Source organism: Podarcis muralis, chromosome 12 (assembly GCF_964188315.1).
Source record: "Podarcis muralis chromosome 12, rPodMur119.hap1.1, whole genome shotgun sequence".
Classification (NCBI taxonomy): Eukaryota; Metazoa; Chordata; class Lepidosauria; order Squamata; family Lacertidae; genus Podarcis; species Podarcis muralis.
The window spans coordinates 8,971,311-8,989,145 of NC_135666.1; the positions used below are offsets into that span (position 1 = coordinate 8,971,311).

Here is a 17,835-nt window from a genome sequence, read left to right on the forward strand (position 1 = left end):
ACTGCTTATTTCCTTCACATCTGAAGGGAGGGCGTTCACAGGGTGGGCGCCACTACCGAGAAGGCCCTCTGTCTGGTTCCCTGTAACCTCACTTCTCACAATGAAGGAACCACCAGAAGGCCCTCGGCGCTGGATCTCAGTGTCCGGGCCAAACGATGGGGGTGGAGACACTCCTTTAGGTATACAGGACTGAGGCCTTTTAGGGCTTTAAAGGTCAACATCAACACTTTGAATTGTGCTCGGAAACGTACTGGGAGCCAATTCAGATCTCTCAGAACTGGTGTTATGTGGTCCCGGTGGCCACTCCCAGTCACCAGTCTAGCTGCCGTATTCTGGATTAGTTGCAGTTTCCAGGTCACCTTCAAAGGTAGCCCCATGTAGAGCGCATTGGAGTAGTCCAAGCAGGAGATAACTAGAGCATGCACCACTCTGGCAAGACAGTCAGCAGGCAGGTAGGGTCTCATCCTGCGTACCAGGTGGAGCTGGTAGACAGCCGCCCTGGACACACAATTAACCTGCGCCTTCCTTTGCTGCCATCTTCAGTTTCACTGACAGTGGAACAGACTGCTAGAGGTTTTTAAGCAGGGGCTGGATGGTCGCCTACTAGGGATGCCATACAGCAGATTTCCTAAATTTGGACTAGAGGGCCTTTGAGGTCCCCCTGCCTCTATGCTGTGCCTCTCTTTGGCACAAAAGGCAATTTTCCAGTCTAGTGTTTGACTTGATGCTACGTGCTTCCGTAAGGCAAGTTGTGAGATTATCCTTACACTGCAGTTGAGATGAACGGTATGGAAATAAGAGGCGCTCCCATATCGCCAGAACTCGTGGACATATGGGAGGTTCAAGGCAGATGAAAGAAAGCATTATATTTTATTTTTACACAGCGCTTGGTTGAACTATGGATTTCTCTCCCACAAGCTGCCAGGCTGTAACAGAGGATTAGACAATTTCATGGAGAAGGGTTCTGGCGCTTGTGGGTTTCACAGGCACCTAGTTGGCCACTGTGAGAACAGGTTGCTTGACTAGATGGGCCATTGGCCTGATCTGGTGCACTCTATTTACAAAGCTGCAGGTATGGCAATGCACCATAAAGGTAAAGGTAAAGGGACCCCTGACCATTAGGTTGAGTTGTGGCTGACTGGGGTGGCGGCACTCATCTCGCTTTATTGGCCGAGGGAGCCGGCGTACAGCTTCCGGGTCATGTGGCCAGCATGACTAAGCCGCTTTCCCCATATTATTTGCCTACTTGATTTATAAAGCTGCAACACAGCAAAAGGACTCTAGGAAGGCAGCGGGGTGTAGTGGTTAGAGTGCCAGAGAGACCAGGGTTAAAATTCCCACTCAGTCATGAAGCTCCCTGGGTGATCTTGGAGATGCAAAAAAGAGGAGGGGTCATAGTATCATATGTGGTGGACATGTGTAAAGGTAAAGGGACCCCTGACCATTAGGTCCAGTCGTGGCTGACTCTGGGGTTGTGGCGCTCATCTCGCTTTATTGGCCAAGGGAGCCGGTGTACAGCTTCCAGGTCATGTGGCCAGCATGACTAAGCCGCTTCTGGCAAACCAGAGCAGCGCACGGAAACGCCGTTTACCTTCCCGCCGGAGCGGTACCTATTTATCTACTTGCACTTTGACATGCTTTCGAACTGCTAGGTTGGCAGGAGCAGGGACCGAGCAATGGGAGCTCACCCCGTCGCTGGTATTCGAACCGTCGACCTTCTGATCAGCAAGTCCTAGGCCCTGTGGTTTAACCCACAGCGCTACAGAGCCACAGAATTGTCGCACTGGAAGGAACGCAGAGGATCATCTATGTAGTCCCTGCCATGCTGTGAGAAGAGATGACACTGAACCCTGGCTCAAATTCACCTCAACACTTGCAAAACGGCAGCAAGGCTTGGCGTACATATGTAGTTTTTTGAACCAATTCCGCATGAGATCCCAGCAAGGCTGCATGCTATGATCCTGGTACCACCACCTAATGGCACAAAGATGTCTTTCAGGCCCATCAGCAGCTGCAAGAAATAATAATAATAATAATTTATTATTTATACCCCGCCCATCTGGCTGGGTTTCCCCAGCCACTCTGGGCGGCTTCCAACTGAATATTAAAAACAGTACAGCATCAAACATTAAAAACTTCCCTAAAGAGGGCTGCCTTCAGATGACTTTTAAAAGTAAAATAGTTGTTTATTGCTTTGACATCTGCTGGGAGGGCGTTCCACAGGGCAGGAGCCACTACCGAGAAGGCCCTCTGCCTGGTTCCCTGTAACCTTACTTCTCGCAATGAGGGAACCGCCAGAAGGCCCACAGAGCTGGATCTCAGTGTCCGGGCTGAACGATGGGGGTGGAGACGCTCCTTCAGGTATACTGGACCGAGGCCGTTTAGGGCTTTAAAGGTCAGCACCAACACTTTGAATTGTGCTCGGAAACGTACTGGGAGCCAATGCAGATCTCTCAGAACTGGTGTTATGTGGTCCCAGCGGCCACTCCCAGTCACCAGTCTAGCGGCCGCATTCTGGATTAATTGCAGTTTCCGGGTCACCTTCAAAGGTAGCCCCACGTAGAGCGCGTTGCAGTAGTCCAAGCGGGAGATAACTAGAGCATGCACCACTCTGGCAAGACAGTCTGCGGGCAGGTAGGGTCTTAGCCTGCGTACCAGGTGGAGCTGGTAAACAGCTGCCCTGGACACAGAATTAACCTGTGCCTCCATGGACAGCTGTGAGTCCAAAATGACTCCCAGGCTGCGCACCTGGTCCTTCAGGGGCACAGTTACCCCATTCAGGACCAGGGAATCCCCCACACCTGCCCGCCCCCTGTCCCCCAAAAACAGTACTTCTGTCTTGTCAGGATTCAGCCTCAATCTGTTAGCCGCCATCCATCCTCCAACAGCCTCCAGGCACTCACACAGGACCTTCACCGCCTTCACTGGTTCTGATTTAAAGGAGAGGTAGAGCTGGGTGTCATCTGCATACTGATGAACACCCAGCCCAAACCCCCTGATGATCTCTCCCAGCGGCTTCATATAGATATTAAAAAGCATGGGGGAGAGGACGGAACCCTGAGGCACCCCACAAGTGAGAGCCCAGGGGTCTGAACACTCATCCCCCACCACCACTTTCTGGACACGGCCCAGGAGAAAGGAGCGGAACCACCGTATAACAGTGCCCCCAGCTCCCAGCCCCTCTAGACGGTCCAGAAGGATGTTATGGTCGATGGTGTCAAAGGCCGCTGAGAGATCCAGCAGAACTAGGAAACAGCTCTCACCTTTGTCCCTAGCCCGCCGGAGATCATCAACCAGCGCGACCAAGGCAGTTTCAGTCCCATGGTGAGGCCTGAATCCCGATTGGAAGGGATCCAAATGGTCCGCATCCTCCAGGCGTGCTTGGAGTTGTCTGGCAACCACCCGCTCAATCACCTTGCCCAAGAATGGTAAATTTGAGACTGGGCGATAGTTGGCCAAATTGGCTGGGTCTAAAGATGTTTTTTTAAGAAGCGGTTTAATGACCGCCTCTTTCAGCGGGTCTGGGAAGGCTCCCTCATAGAGGGAAGCATTCACCACCCCGCAGAGCCCATCGCCCAGCCCTTCCCGGCTCGCTTTTATCAGCCAGGATGGGCAAGGATCCAGGAGACAGGTGGTCGGTTTCACTTGTCCAAGCAGCCTGTCCACATCCTCGGAGGTAACAGATTGGAATTGATCCCATGTAACAGGACCAGACAGAACTCTAGCACTCTCCCACCCTGGCCCTGCTCCCACGGTGGAGTCTACCTCCTTCTGAATCTGAGCGACTTTATCTGCAAAAAACTTTGCAAAAGCATTGCAGGAGATCTTGGGGTCCCTACCAGGCCCCGGTGGTGCAGGTGGTTCCGATAGATTGCGAACTACCTGAAAAAGTCTCCTGCTGCTGTTTTCTGCAGATGCAATGGAGGCGGTGAAGAAGGCCCTCTTCGCCGTCGCCATTGCCACTTGGTAGGCTCGACGTTGAGCTCTAGCCCGTGTCCGGTCTGATTCAGAATGAGTTTTCCGCCACCTGCGCTCTAGCCGTCTCAACGATTGTTTCATCACCCTCAGCTCCGGGGAAAACCACGGGGCTGTCCGGGCTCCATGCAATCGGAGAGGGCGCTTCGGAGCCAGACAGTCAATAGCCCTGGTTAACTCCGCATTCCAGCGGGCCACCAGGGAATCAGCTGAAAGGCCATCAACTTGGGATAAAACATCCCCTACCACTCTCTGGAAGCCAATTGGATCCATTAAGTGGCGGGGGCGGACCATCCGAATCGGTCCCACCTCCCTGCAGAGGGGAAGGGTCGCGGAGAAGTCCAGTTGCACCAGGAAGTGATCTGACCATGGCACTTCTTTTGTTTCGCTTTTAGATAATGTCAGATCACCAACATCTGTAGAGGTAAACACCAAGTCTAAGACATGTCCGCGGCTATGAGTTGGGCCAAACTTATTCAGGGACAGCCCCATGGAGGCCATGCTTTCCACGAAGTCCCGAGCGGCCCCTTGTAAGGTCGTGTCGGCATGGATGTTAAAATCCCCCAGGACAACCAAGCTAGGTGTCTCCAGGAGCATATCCGCCACGACCTGAAGCAGCTCGGGCAGGGAATCCTTGGTGCAGCGGGGAGGTCGGTACACCAATAGGAATCCTGTACTGCCCCTATTGCCCAACTTCCAGAACATGCACTCAGAAAATTGGGTCTTCCCAATAGGACGCCTGGTGCAGACTAATGACTTCCTAAAAATCACTGCAACCCCCCCTCCCCGCCCACATGACCTGGGTTGCTGTGCGTAAGAGAAACCTGGTGGGCAAGCAGCGGCAAGGACAGGCCCATCTGCCTCACCCAACCAGGTCTCTGTCACACATGCCAGGTCAAATCCTCCATCCACAATCAGGTCGTGGATGGCAGTGGTTTTATTCATCATTGACCTGGCATTGCACAGCAACACTTTCAGGTCATGTGGGTATCCCTTGCTGATTCCAGTATCCTTCCGGTCAGGACCAGACCAGGAGGCAGGGATAGTCCTCAACCAACGACTAAACCTGCCTCCTCGGTAATGACATGGTCTGGTCTTAGCGTAACTCCTCCTCCGGCCCGTGATCACTGAGATCGGGTGTCCCAATACATTCCCTCCTGTGGAAAGAGTCCTCTCTGCTGCTCCCCCCCCCCCCCACCAACCTTTTTCATTTTGCTTTACCTCAAAAACAGCCCTTCTCTTGTTGCCTTGGGATTTGGTGGCTGATCATTCCTCAGCCGGGAACGAGACGACTTAATTGGCCGGTTTGCCATCTCCAAGGCTCCGCAGACACAATATTGTCAGCCCAGGTGAGAAGCGAAGCCAGGAAGGAAGCAGAAACCAGCGGAGGCCAATAAGCTCTTAATGACATTCCAGGCAGAGCCTCTCTCTTCCTTGCATAAAAGCATTCTTAGCAGTTCAAACTGCAGAGAAAGAGATTGGAGTGAACCACCTGCAGACTGGGCTCCCTGCCCTCTCTCATAATAAACACCTTCTCTCCACAGTCTGCTGCTTGCTTATGGCGGGGCAAGGGGAAACGGAGCCGCTTGGTTGTTGGTTCCCACCAGTTTACATCCAGAGAGGGGAAATGGTCTGTTAGGGTGAATGTGGCATTGCCAAGCCAACCTCAGTCGGCCGTCAGCCAGCTCACACCTGCCTGTCTTGGTGGAGCAAGCACTCCATTTGCCAAAAAAATGACCAGTCTTCTCTGCTAACACAGTTGTCCATTTGGAAAATGGGGATCAGAAACCTTTGTGGGTCTACTTCAAGCCATCAGTAGGTCCCAGAACATCTTCTTCCGACCTCTGTGCTATAGCACCAAATGTTAGGTGTGTGTGTGTGTGTGTGTGGAGAGAGAGGGGGGGTAGGGCCAGATTTAGGTTTGATGAGGCCCTAAGCTATGAAGGCAATGGGTCATTTATATGTCCAGCTGTCTTTTGTCAACAACAAACTGTCGCTGTTTTTTGTGTTGAACATATGCTATGTGGTAATTTTTGGACTTAAAAGGTATCTAAAGCCATTTCCATGTAACAAAATATGTATTTTATCAAAGCTATCAGTAGGTCCCAGAACATCTTCTTCTGATCTCTGTGCTATAGTACCAAATGTTAGGTGGGGGGGGAGAGAGAGAGAGAGAGAGAGAGAGAGAGAGAGAGAGAGAGAGAGAGAGAGAGAGCGCTTTAAAAACTGTGACACGTGGCCTTTGTCACTCTATTTATGGAAATCATAATGGTAGGGGTTGATACTGCTGAGTGAATAAAAGGTTGGGGTTTTTTTACAGTAGGCAAGACTCGTAAAAGAGCCGCCGATTTGTGGGAAACGATGATAAATGCACTTAATGAGTTCCTTGAAACACGCTTGGCACCACATTCCCCTTAATTGTGTTAAGACAGCGCTACACGACGGTTTACAGGAACCTTCGTTGTATGTGTTTAACCGCTGCAAGACAGACCACCAGGAAGCCTCGAAAGGCGGAATGGCTTAGAACGGCTTGGGAATGATTCACTTTAGCGAATTTAAGGCAGCCCGTCAATTTTCTGCTTGATAGTGCCAATCAGCTCTAAACATGTCTATGAATTGCTGTTGGTCCTGGCAGACAAATGGGATCTCCATGTTTCAGGAGCGGTAAGCCTGTATATTTAGAAACACAGGAAACTGCCTGGTGTCGAGTCGGAACCATTTGTCCATCTAGGTCAGTGAAGTCAACACTGGCTGGCAGCGGCTCTTCAGGGTTACCGTCACAGAGACTCCTTCCTTGGAGGTTTTTAAACAGAAGTTTGGCAGCCACCTGTCAGGGATTCTTTAGCTCCGACCCCTGCATTGCAAGGGGTTGGACTAGGTGACCCATGAGGCCCCTACCACCACCACTAATAATAATAATAATAATAATAATAATAATAATAATAATAATAATAATAATAATTTATTTATACCCCGCCCATCTGGCTGGGCTTCCCCAGCCACTCTGGGTGGCTTCCAACAAAATATTAAAATACAATAATGCATCAAAGCTTAAAACCTAGACAGCATCTTAAAAAGCTGTCGACATCACCTTGCCGACAAAGGTCCCTATAGTTAAAGCTATGGTTTTCCCAGTAGTGATGTATGGAAGTGAGGGCTGGACCATAAGGAAGACTGATCGCCGAAGAATTGATGCTTTTGAATTATGGTGCCGGAGGAGACACTTGAGAGTCCCATGGACTGCAAGAAGATCAAACCTCTCCATTCTGAAGGAAATCAGCCCTGGGCGCTCACTGGAAGGACAGATCCTGAAGATGAGGCTCCAATACTTTGGCCACCTCATGAGAAGAGAAGACTCCCTGGAAAAGACCCTGATGTTGGGAAAGATGGAGGGCACAAGGGGAAGGGGATGACAGAGGACGAGATGGTTGGACAGTGTTCTCGAAGATACCAGCATGAGTTTGACCAAACTGCGGAAGGCAGTGGAAGACAGGAGTGCCTGGCGTGCTCTGGTCTATGGGGCCACGAAGAGTTGGACATGACTAAACAACTAAACAACAACAACAAAAACCAGGGCTACCTTCAGATGTCTTCTAAAAGTCTGGTAGTTGTTGTTCTCTTTGACATCTGGTGGGAGGGCATTCCACAAGGCAGGCGCCACTACTGAGAAGACCCTCTGCCTGGTTCCCTGTAACTTGGCTTCCCTATAATTCACATAGGCGGAGGACCATAACCAAAGTGGCCCACCTCGGATGCTGTTGGACCACGGTTCTCATCATACCATTGGCAATGCTGGCTGAGGCTGGTTGATGCTGGGGTCCATCTGAAGGGCACCATGTTGCCTCTGCCCCCTTGCTCTAACCATTACACCGCTCTGCCTCTGAAAAGAGAGCAAGGAATCATGGTATCCTTATAATGCCCGCCAACAGAACTCTTCCCAGGTGCATCTGTCTGGGGAGGCTGTGTGGAGTTCTCCGGCCCGCCCCACTTTCTTCCTCGGATATATTTCCAAACATTTCGCAAAATAGCTCCTTGATTGCAAAGATCCCTCATTTCCTCCATCCCTCGCCACTCTTCCGGAAGCAAGTTGCTCACGTTTCAAGATGAATATTCAAAACGAGCCAGCGGGGAGGCATGTGGTTTTGCCATTCGCTCCTCCGTTCAGTCTTCTTTGAGCATCACAAATATAATAAGTGGACTTTTAGACCAGGCCGAAGGTGAGGGTGTAAGTCTGGTGTATACGAAGGCCTGCCTATAATTTTGAAGGAAAAGGTCCGCTTTAAATTCTTTCATTGCATTTCTTCCGCAGCCAGCCATGTCTTAGGAAATGGGTGGAATAATGTTTATACCTTGATTGTAAACTGAGCCTTACACTGTCTACTCACAAGTAAGTTCCATTCAATGGAGCTTACTCCCAGGTAACTGGGTAAAGACAGGGCAGCCTTACACTGCAATACGGAGCATTTTTTTCAGAACTAAATCCCACTGGGGACGCGGGTGGCACTGTAGGTTAAACCACAGAGCCTAGGACTTGCCGACCAGAAGGTCAGGGGTTTGAATCCCCGTGACGGGGTGAGCTCCCGTTGATCGGTCCTTGCTCCTGCCAGCCTAGCAGTTCGAAAGCACGTCGAAGTGCAAGTAGATAAATAGGTACCACTCTGGCGGGAAGGTAAATGGCGTTTCCATGCGCTGCTCTGGTTTGCCAGAAGCGGCTTAGTCATGCTGGCCACATGACCCGGAAGCTGTATACCGGCTCCCTCGGCCAATAAAGCGAGATGAGCGCCGCAACCCCAGAGTTGGTCACGACTGGACCTAATAGTCAGGGATCCCTTTACCTTTTTAAATCCCACTGAGTTCAATAGGATTTACTCTCTGGTATGTTCCTGATCATTCTCAGTGTTGCCATTATTATTATTATTATTATTATTATTATTATTATTATTATTCACCTTTTTCCCCTGACAGGGACTCAAGGCAGCTTATTTCATTCCATGTATCTGTGGAAGGTGTTGCATAGTATCCTTCCCTCGCCCATTTCTTTTACAACGATCCTGCGAGGTAGGATTGGTTGTAATTGGCTCGAGGTGACCAATGTCAATGTGCATATGGCATCTACGTGTGTAATAGACATCAGACATGGGAGAAGCCTCCTGACGCAGAAGGGGATGTCCCTATTTTCCTCTGAGAAATGTTGGAGGGCATGGAAGCATTCTGCCTCTGCCAGCGAATGCAGAACACAGCTTTCATGGCCAGTAGAACAGGATGCTTGGGAAAAATGGGCTCCTCTTAATAAGTTCTTAATTTCTTGGTGGCCCTACAGTGTTGCCCAGAAAACCAGCGGCCTTTGACTAGTTGTAGCATGGGTTTTTAATATATATTTTTGGCTCAGAGCTTGGCAGAGCGGCCTGGCCTGCACAATTCTGTCTGACGGTCTCCATCTCCAGACGCCCTGGCAAGCAGACTAAAGGTTAAGGGGATTTAGATGATGCGTGGAGCCGTTGTGCCAGGCCTTAGGGGAAAGAGCGCTGTCCCTTGTGCTCACGGCGCCACCTGACTAATTGCAACAAACGGCAGCCGCCGCAGGTTCGGAATCACTCCGTGGCATTTGCGGAAGAGCTTGTTAGCGTTCTGTATTTCCAGTTACTCAGATCCCACCCTCCTCACCCCCCTTCCCAAAGGACTTGGCCTAATTGACTCATAATGCACACGATCCACGGGTCTAGCCTCTAGCCCACAGATGCTTTCATTTCCCTTCATCTCTGGCCTGCACAGACTGAACGAGATGGCCCTTTGCACCCGCTTCGGTGATATTGCATAATATCACACCTGCAAGGCAATATGCTTTGGTGCCAGCATCAGGTTTGGGGAGGCTCACAGGCATGATTTGACTGCATAAGCTACTTCCTGCTGCTGCTGCTGCCTGCTCTCTTCGAATTGTAAAGCTGGAAAGGTGCGCTGGGCCCAGGGATAACCACTGAAAGGCGGTCCAGGACCGGTCCAGAATACGAATTCAGTCCGACAGGGCCAAGGCAGGATATGAGGCAGGAAACCAGGCAAGGACAGGTACAGGATCTCAGGCAGGATCTAGCATACAGCAATGTTGCTCCCGCAACCTGGGGCGGGGTCCGACAGCCTTTTATCTTTGTCGGGGTAGCGGCCGGTCCTGATCTCCCAGCGACTCACCTCCCTGTCTCGCCCAAAGGTAAGCACTCCTTCTATGAGTACTCAGGTCCTTCCTTCTCTCAGACCTCAGTCTCTGCAGCTCGGGAGAGATCGGTGGGTTACTAGACCCAGGGGCCGCCTCAGCCTTCCCTGACCCAACTGGTAGTGGAGCAGCTGTAAGTGATGGCCCAGCTGATGGCAACGAGGTAATCCCTGCATCTGGAGCCAGGGCAGGCTCAGGCCCCTGACTCGGCCCAGCTAGTGTTTGCTGCAGGGGAACCTGTACAGACTGGGGCTCTTCAGAATGAGGCCCCAAACTTGGTTCAGATGATGCCTGAGGCAAAGGATCTGGTGCAGACTGAGACTCCTCTGGTTCTGAGTCCAAGCCTGAGTCCCAGGCCATCTAGTCCAACCCCCCTGCAAAGCAGGGATCTAGCTGGCTCCCTCTTGAGCCCAGCCTGCACCACTGCCCCAAAGGGCAAGGAATAGATGCTGAGAAACATCTGAGGTTGCTCCATTAGAGTGAACTGGGCATTGCCCCGCCAGCCTCAATCTGCCCTCTGCCAGCCCATTTGTGCCTCCCCACCTTCTAGCTTATAAAACTAGTCTAGGAGTGGCACTGCCTGTCCATTACCTCCTCCTTAGGCTCAGGGTTGCTGTCATTGACTGGCTAGATACAGAGGGATGGTGGGAGACACGAGCTGGGGAACCCATGAAGGCTACGAGCCAGGGGCTTGGTGGTGCGACAACAGGAGTGGTTAGTGGAAGAAGACTGGGAGCAGGAGGTGTCAAAGGCTGAAGACTGTCTCGCCAGAGTGGTGCATGCTCTAGTTATCTCCCGCTTGGACTACTGCAATGTGCTCTACGTGGGGCTACCTTTGAAGGTGACCCGGGAACTACAACTAATCCAGAATGCGGCAGCTAGACTGGTGACTGGGAGTGGTCTCCAAGAGCATATAACACCAGTCCTGAAAGACCTACATTGGCTCCCAGTACGTTTCCGAGCACAATTCAAAGTGTTGGTGCTGACCTTTAAAGCCCTAATCAGCCTCGGCCCAGTATCCCTGAAGGAGCATCTTCACCCCCATCGTTCTGCCCGGACACCATGGTCCAGCTCCGTGGGCCTTCTGGTGGTTTCCTCACTGCGAGAAGTGAGGTTGCAGAGAACCAGGCAGAGGGCCTTCTCGGTAGTGGCGCCCACCCTGTGGAACACCCTCCCACAAGATGTCAAGGAAATAAACAACTAACTGACTTTTAGAAGACATCTGAAGGCAGCCCTGTTTAGGGAAGTTTTTAATGTTTGATGTATTATTGTGTGTTTAATATTCTGTTGGGAGCTGCCCAGAGTGGTTGTGGAAACCCAGCCAGATGGGTGGGGTATAAATAAATGGTGGTGGTGGTGATGAGGCAACAGGGTTTGGTGAGCAGGAAGAGGCTGTGGCAGAGAGCAGTCCAGAAGCAGAGGCTGGTGAGGAAGAGGACCAAGAGGCAGAGTGGAGGCAGGCTGCTGAAAAAGCCAGGGAGGTCTTTCCCTCCTGCTGTGACCAACTCTCCTCCTCGCTGGTCTCACAGAACATGCAGAGAAATGAAGATGGTGCAGCAAAGAGAGACTAGATGACTAGGCTGCTGGGGAAGGAACTGGGGAAGGAGCCTTAGCGGTGGGAAGTTAGGGACCTTCAGCCCTCACAACTGCCTCATTGGGGCAAAACCTACTGAGTTGCTGTGATCACTAGACCTGTTTTGGTTTCTTTGAACAAAGAGTTGACTTCACCGACACCGGGTGTTTTATTGCCAACCTGCTCCTGATGTTTGCAGGGAGGAGGAGGAACAATGCTAGAAGGAGTTGCCTACTGTTGGCTCACGTCTCAAAATGGTTCCGCCAATCCTAAAAGGGATTCTTTCTGGGATGCGCATCATTCTTCAAAGGAAATGAGACTTATTCAAGAACAGCAAGGCAATCTGAAAAGGCAAATGAAGAAGAAATCCGGAGGTCAGGAGACCATTAGTTGAGCGAGGTCAGGCTGACAAAACGCCGAAGAGCTCAGGTTATCAAATCACAGGATTTGGGGTTGGCATTACTTTTCATACATTGGCAAAGGATGATTATTCAGGATAATGGCTTTGCTTACTAAGAAAGCGTCTCCTGCTAAGAGAGCAATTAGGAAATGGCCCGTGGTCTTGTAACTGATTCATAACAGCAATTTTAAAAACACAGATAGCTGTAAAGCATCGCCCCCGCCCCCAACTCCAAAACCTGAATGGAGGACATTCTGGACCAGGTTGTCAAAGAACAAAACAGCATTGAATAGTGTGATGGTGGCTGGGGAAACCCAGCCAGATGGGCGGGGTATAAATAATGAATTATTATCATTACTAAATTGCTGGTATCTGGCCTAAAGCATTAGAGCTCTTTGAATCTCTATTTATTTATTTATTTGCTTACTCATCTTAGAACCCCCTAATTTAACAAATTCTCTAAGCAAATCTCAGGAAATTACAATCATTAACCGGCAAGCAAGAGGTAAACATGTGCTATAAAAATACAATTAAAAATCCATTTTAAAGAAATTGAGCAGAACATTGAAAGCAAAAGTACTGAGCAGGGTGATCGGAAAATAAATCAAGAAAACAGATAGAGCTAATATGGTGGCATGAAAATACATATTGCCCCTCTTGGGTGCTACCCTTCGGAAGCATCAAGGCTGCTTAGCCTTCCTTAGACTTCCTTAGAGAGCCAGTGTGGTGTAGTGGTTCAGAGCGGTGGATCTGGTGAACCGGGTTCGCTTCCCCGCTCCTCCACATGCAGCTGCTGGGTGACCTTGGGCCAGTCACACTTCTTTGAAGTCTCTCATCCCCACTCACCTCACAGAGTGTTGGTTGTGGGGGAGGAAGGGAAAGGAGAATGTTAGCAGCTTTGAGACTCCTGAAGGGGAGTGAAAGGCGGGATATCAAATCCAAACTCCTCCTCTTCTTCTTCTTCTTCTTGTTCTTCTTCTCGTCGAACTTCTCCTTTTGCTGATTTCAGGTTATGAGAGGGGGCAGTGCTGTAGATTTGCCTCTTTCTGATATTCCGGCATTAATGAAATCTCAGCATTTTGCCTCTAAAATGTATTTAAGTCAGAACACATAAACTGAGCTCACTTCGGTGTCTGGTTTCAGGAACTGTAGCACTACTGATTCTGCATAAACAAAAAGTAACATAAAATTTGGCCAGCCCCAGTCCCAAGTTGCGGGAGCAACATTGTTGGTTGCTGCCTGATCCCTGTCCTGCTTTCCTGCCTGAGCTCCTGACCTGCCCTGGCTCCCTGCTTGCATGCCTGTCCCTGACTTCACCCGACTCCCTGCCCTGCACCCAGCTTCAGCTACTACGGACTGCCTTCACGTTGCACCTTCAACCACAGACTGGACTTGGACCTCGCCTCTCGGGTAACCCACAGGACCAGCACAGAACCACTAACACCAATGGGAAAGACGGCACTGGGGAGGCACAGCCAGAGAACAGAAGGATCAAGAGAGTGGCGAATTTCCCTTTCCCCTTGCTCTCCACTCCATTTCCAAGAGCATTTCAGCCTCTCAATTATGGTGAATCAGCAAAGAGACCTTGCTGTAATGAAGAGGGGAATCCTGCATTTTATTCCCCTCCAAGGACCGAAAGGACTTCATTATTGCTCCGGCCTCATTTTCCTCACCTCAGCAAGTTCTCCTCCTCCAGCAAAACCTGCCGAGTTACCGCCATTGTTGATTTGCATCATTCTACCTTCCCCACCTCCCAAACCAATGCGCCTGGAACATTTTTGTCTGCAGTAGGATGCAGAACGACTCATGCATGCACATGAAACCTCCTCGTGTGTTGCAAGAGGGGACCATTTTTGATAACTAGAAAATAAGCTCTTGTTGGAACCTTGTCCTGATTTTTTTATAGCTCAGGGGCTCAATGCTTCCCCATTGTGTGAAGAAGAAGAAGAAGAAGAAGAAGAAGAAGAAGAAGAAGAAGAAGAAGAAGAAGAAGAAGAAGAAGAATGCACCAGGCAGAACTCACCCCTCAACCATGCAACACACAGGTCTCCTAGGGAGAAGCAGCAGTCGGTGTTGTATCCCCTACATCCGAGCCCCAAGGTTGCCCTGAGGAGGACTTAGATGAATCCCAAGCCACCCTACTCAGGGCTAGGAGCCCTTGGTACCTGCTTTTATATTGAGGACAGAGGACATGGTTCTTCCATCACCCTTAGGCTCTGAGGGTGACTCCCCTGTTCCACCAACATGTAATCTGATTCCACTACGAGTCCTTTAAGGATTGCAGGGAGATTGGTAGAGCACAAGACTCTTAATCTCAGGGTCAAAGGTTAGAGCTCCACATTGGGCAGATGATTCCTGCATCGCCCGGGTTGGACTAGATGACCCTCATGGTCCCTTCCAACTCTATGATTCTATGTCCTGGAAGAGAGGCACTGGGAGGGGCTGGAATGGTAGTCCTTGCAGTCGTCTTCTTAAGCCTTCAAATTATTCTGGTCCTTTGCTGAAACAACATCCGCCACAGCTCAGCACGCAGGATCCACTGGGAGCTGACCAGGGTCCTGAATTGGTTTGGCTGTACTAGATTGAAACAGGTTCTGGTAATTACTTCCACCTCCGAGCCCCAGCAAAACAAATAGTTCTTGGCTTAAGTAGAACGACATCCCCGAGGCATACAGCAATGGTACTCTGCCATAAATACGATCAGTTTGGAGCTGTCATTTCCATTTATCAGTTCCTGCCTTTGAGGCAAACCTTCTGAAGAGGAACTTTCAGATCGTAAAGATCACTATACTCAGCCAAATCTGTTATTCCAAACGTCTCTCATATCTCTACTGGGTGTCATCTCACAAAAGGCTTTGGGGAGAAAGGGCCTGGGGGGGCGTTTGGCTCTCATGTGCCAGTTCAAGGGGACATACCTTCAAAAGCAGTGCCTTGTGGGAGCAGACCAGGGTCCATCTGGCCTGCCCACCTGGTCAAGCCTTCTGCATCCAGACTGATGCCTGCTGAGATTTCACAAGCAGGGTACAAATGCCATCCTTTGCTGTTTGTCCCTCCTATCTGCAGTCTTGCTGTTTCTGATGTTCAGGGTGTGAGTGCCGTTCCTGTAGTAGTCTGCATGCCACCATCCAGCCACAAAATGAGGGAGATATCAGCAGGCTCAAGGTTTTGCAGAAATACAAAAGATATGGGGGGGGGTGATCTAGAGGTGTGTGAATGTGTGTTAAAACCTCCAGAACCCAGCTCATTGATGACTGAGCATGCTCAGTGGGTGCAGAATCCTGATTAACAGTGTAAAGGTAGTTCTTCCCACTATTCATGGCCACTTCACAACAGTGAGCTCAGATCCCCAGACCTACTGAAATTCTAAAGCAGGCATAGGCAAACTCCGGCCCTCCAGATGTTTGGGACTACAATTCCCATCATCCATGACCACTGGTCCTGTTAGCTAGGGGTGATGGGAATTGTAGTACCAAACATCTGGAGGGCCGGAGTTTGCCTATGCCTGTTCTAAAGGCATTCTAATGCACGCTGAAAATGAAGCAGAAAAACAGGAGTCTCTTTCACAGGGGAAGAAAATTCAACAGAAACTGGAAGGCAGATTTCAGCACAGTGCAGTTGTTGCAGGCACAGATCTGAAAGCAAGTTGCAGAACTGCAGAGTCTCTGATTCTTACAGCTAGGAGAAATTCTCAGGAGAGACACCAGGGCTAAATAAAATTACTTTGGGGAGTTGCCAGTTGCCAGCTCGGATTTCAGATAACCATTCCTCTGCCCCCTCCCCAAACTGCCTCTTCAATGCCCTTTGCGGCTCAGGATTGGAATGAGCGTGCCTTCATTCCGCCTGAACATATTGCTCCTTTATTGGAACTCATCTCAGACAGGTAGGAAAGAGGGAGACTCCAGCAACGGCTCTCCAGGAAGAAGGCCAATTTAATTTTCACTCCCTTTATTGTATCACAACTTGCAAGAGGAGAAGCTCTTCCTGCACCGCAGAAAACACATCGATCATTTCGTTGCGCCTCGTACGTGTTTATCGGCACTGATCTTGTTTCCTCTCTCTCCCCCTCCCCCGTTTTTCTTGCAGATAAATTTTGTTTTCCTGTTTAACATAGTTAGGATTCTAATGACAAAGCTGAGAGCGTCAACGACTTCAGAAACAATACAGTACAGGTAAGCTGAGTGCTGCGCTGCTGGAAAAAATCACCTTTCCCCTTGTATCCCCAACCAATCACTGGTCCCAGGATCAGCTCCCGGTAATCTCCAGGGAGGTCTGGGAGAGAACTGGAGAACTGTTGCCAGCCATAATTCACATCCATCAAACCTCCTTTGGGGAAGGTTCTCAGGTAGGGCAGAAGGAGGATGAACTTGCCCATGTGAAGACCACCTGGTGGAAACCCCTACACATATGGTTCTCAATGGTAAGCTATATGCTGATCTCCGCCAGCAATTTCTAGATCATCTCTGTATCCCCAGATGGAAACCAGAGTCGGAGGTCATACATTTTCTATTACTGGGGAATGATCAGGAGCTCACCAAGTTAGTGGCTAAATATCTCTATTTGGTTTTTTGTCGTCGAAATACACTGCAGGTGCCGGTTCTCCCTGGAGACCTAGAAATGCGACGATAGACTGCTCTGCCTCCTTTCTTTTAGCAAATGTTTTGTGCCACTGGGGAAGTGGTAATTCTGTATTGATTTGTTTTGGATGTTTATAAAGGTAAAGGGACCCCTGACCATTAGGTCCAGTCGTGGCCGACTCTGGGGTTGCGGTGCTCATCTCGCTTTATTGGGTGAGGGAGCCGGCGTACAGCTTCCAGGTCATGTGGCCAGCATGACTAAGCCGCTTCTGGCAAACCAGAGCAGCGCACGGAAACGCCGTTTACCTTGCTGCCAGAGCGGTACCTATTTATCTACTTGCACTTTGACGTGCTTTTGAACTGCTAGGTTTGCAGGAGCAGGGACAGAGCAACAGGAGCTTACCTCGTCAAGGGGATTCGAACCGCCGACCTTCTGATCAGCAAGTCCTAGGCTCTGTGGTTTAACCCACAGCGCCACCCGCGTCCCTTGGATGTTTGTAGGTGATGCCAATAAAAGGTTTGAAAAGAAATTGTAGACATGTCAGAACTAGATGGACCAATGGTTTGACTTGATATAAAGCAGCTTGATGTAAGGTGGTTCCTATGTACTCTGCAGGAGACTGCCTCATGGAATAATAGAATCGTAGAATTGTGGGATTGTAGAGTTGGAAGGTACCCCAAGGGTCATCTAGTCCAGCCCCCTTCAATGCAGGAAGCTCAACTAAAGCATCTATGACCGATGGCCAACCAACCTCTGCTTAAAAATCTCCAAGGAAGGAGAGTCTACAGCCTCCCTAGGGAGTCTGTTCCACTGTTACCGTTAGAAAGTTCTTCCTGATATTTAGTCAGAATCTCCCTTCTTGTAACTGGAAGTCATTGGTTTGTGTCCTACCCTCCAGAGCAGGAGTAAACAAGGTATTTATTTACTTTACAAATGTATAGACGGCTTTACAACCCAAGTCTGTCTATACAGGATTAAATAATAAATAAATAAAATCATGACTACCGTATTTCTTACACATAAGTGAAGCCACGCCGCTGGGTTGTGTTCTGAAATCCGAGAGAAACCAGTTGGAAATCCCCCGAGCCTCTGAAATCCTGTGGCCTT

General features: G+C 49.9%; 1 protein-coding gene across 5 annotated transcripts in view; it reads left to right on the plus strand.

Moving 5' to 3' along the window:
* The window catches only part of CRHR2 (corticotropin releasing hormone receptor 2), a 212,100-nt gene that overhangs the window by 170,092 nt on the left and 24,173 nt on the right, over positions 1–17,835 (plus strand). For all 5 annotated transcript variants that reach the window (XM_028750879.2, XM_077936696.1, XM_077936695.1 and 2 more), the window contains one exon: positions 16,237–16,322. In XM_028750879.2, coding sequence (XP_028606712.2) covers positions 16,237–16,322 — 86 coding nt within the window. The remainder of the gene's footprint in view (positions 1–16,236; positions 16,323–17,835) is intronic.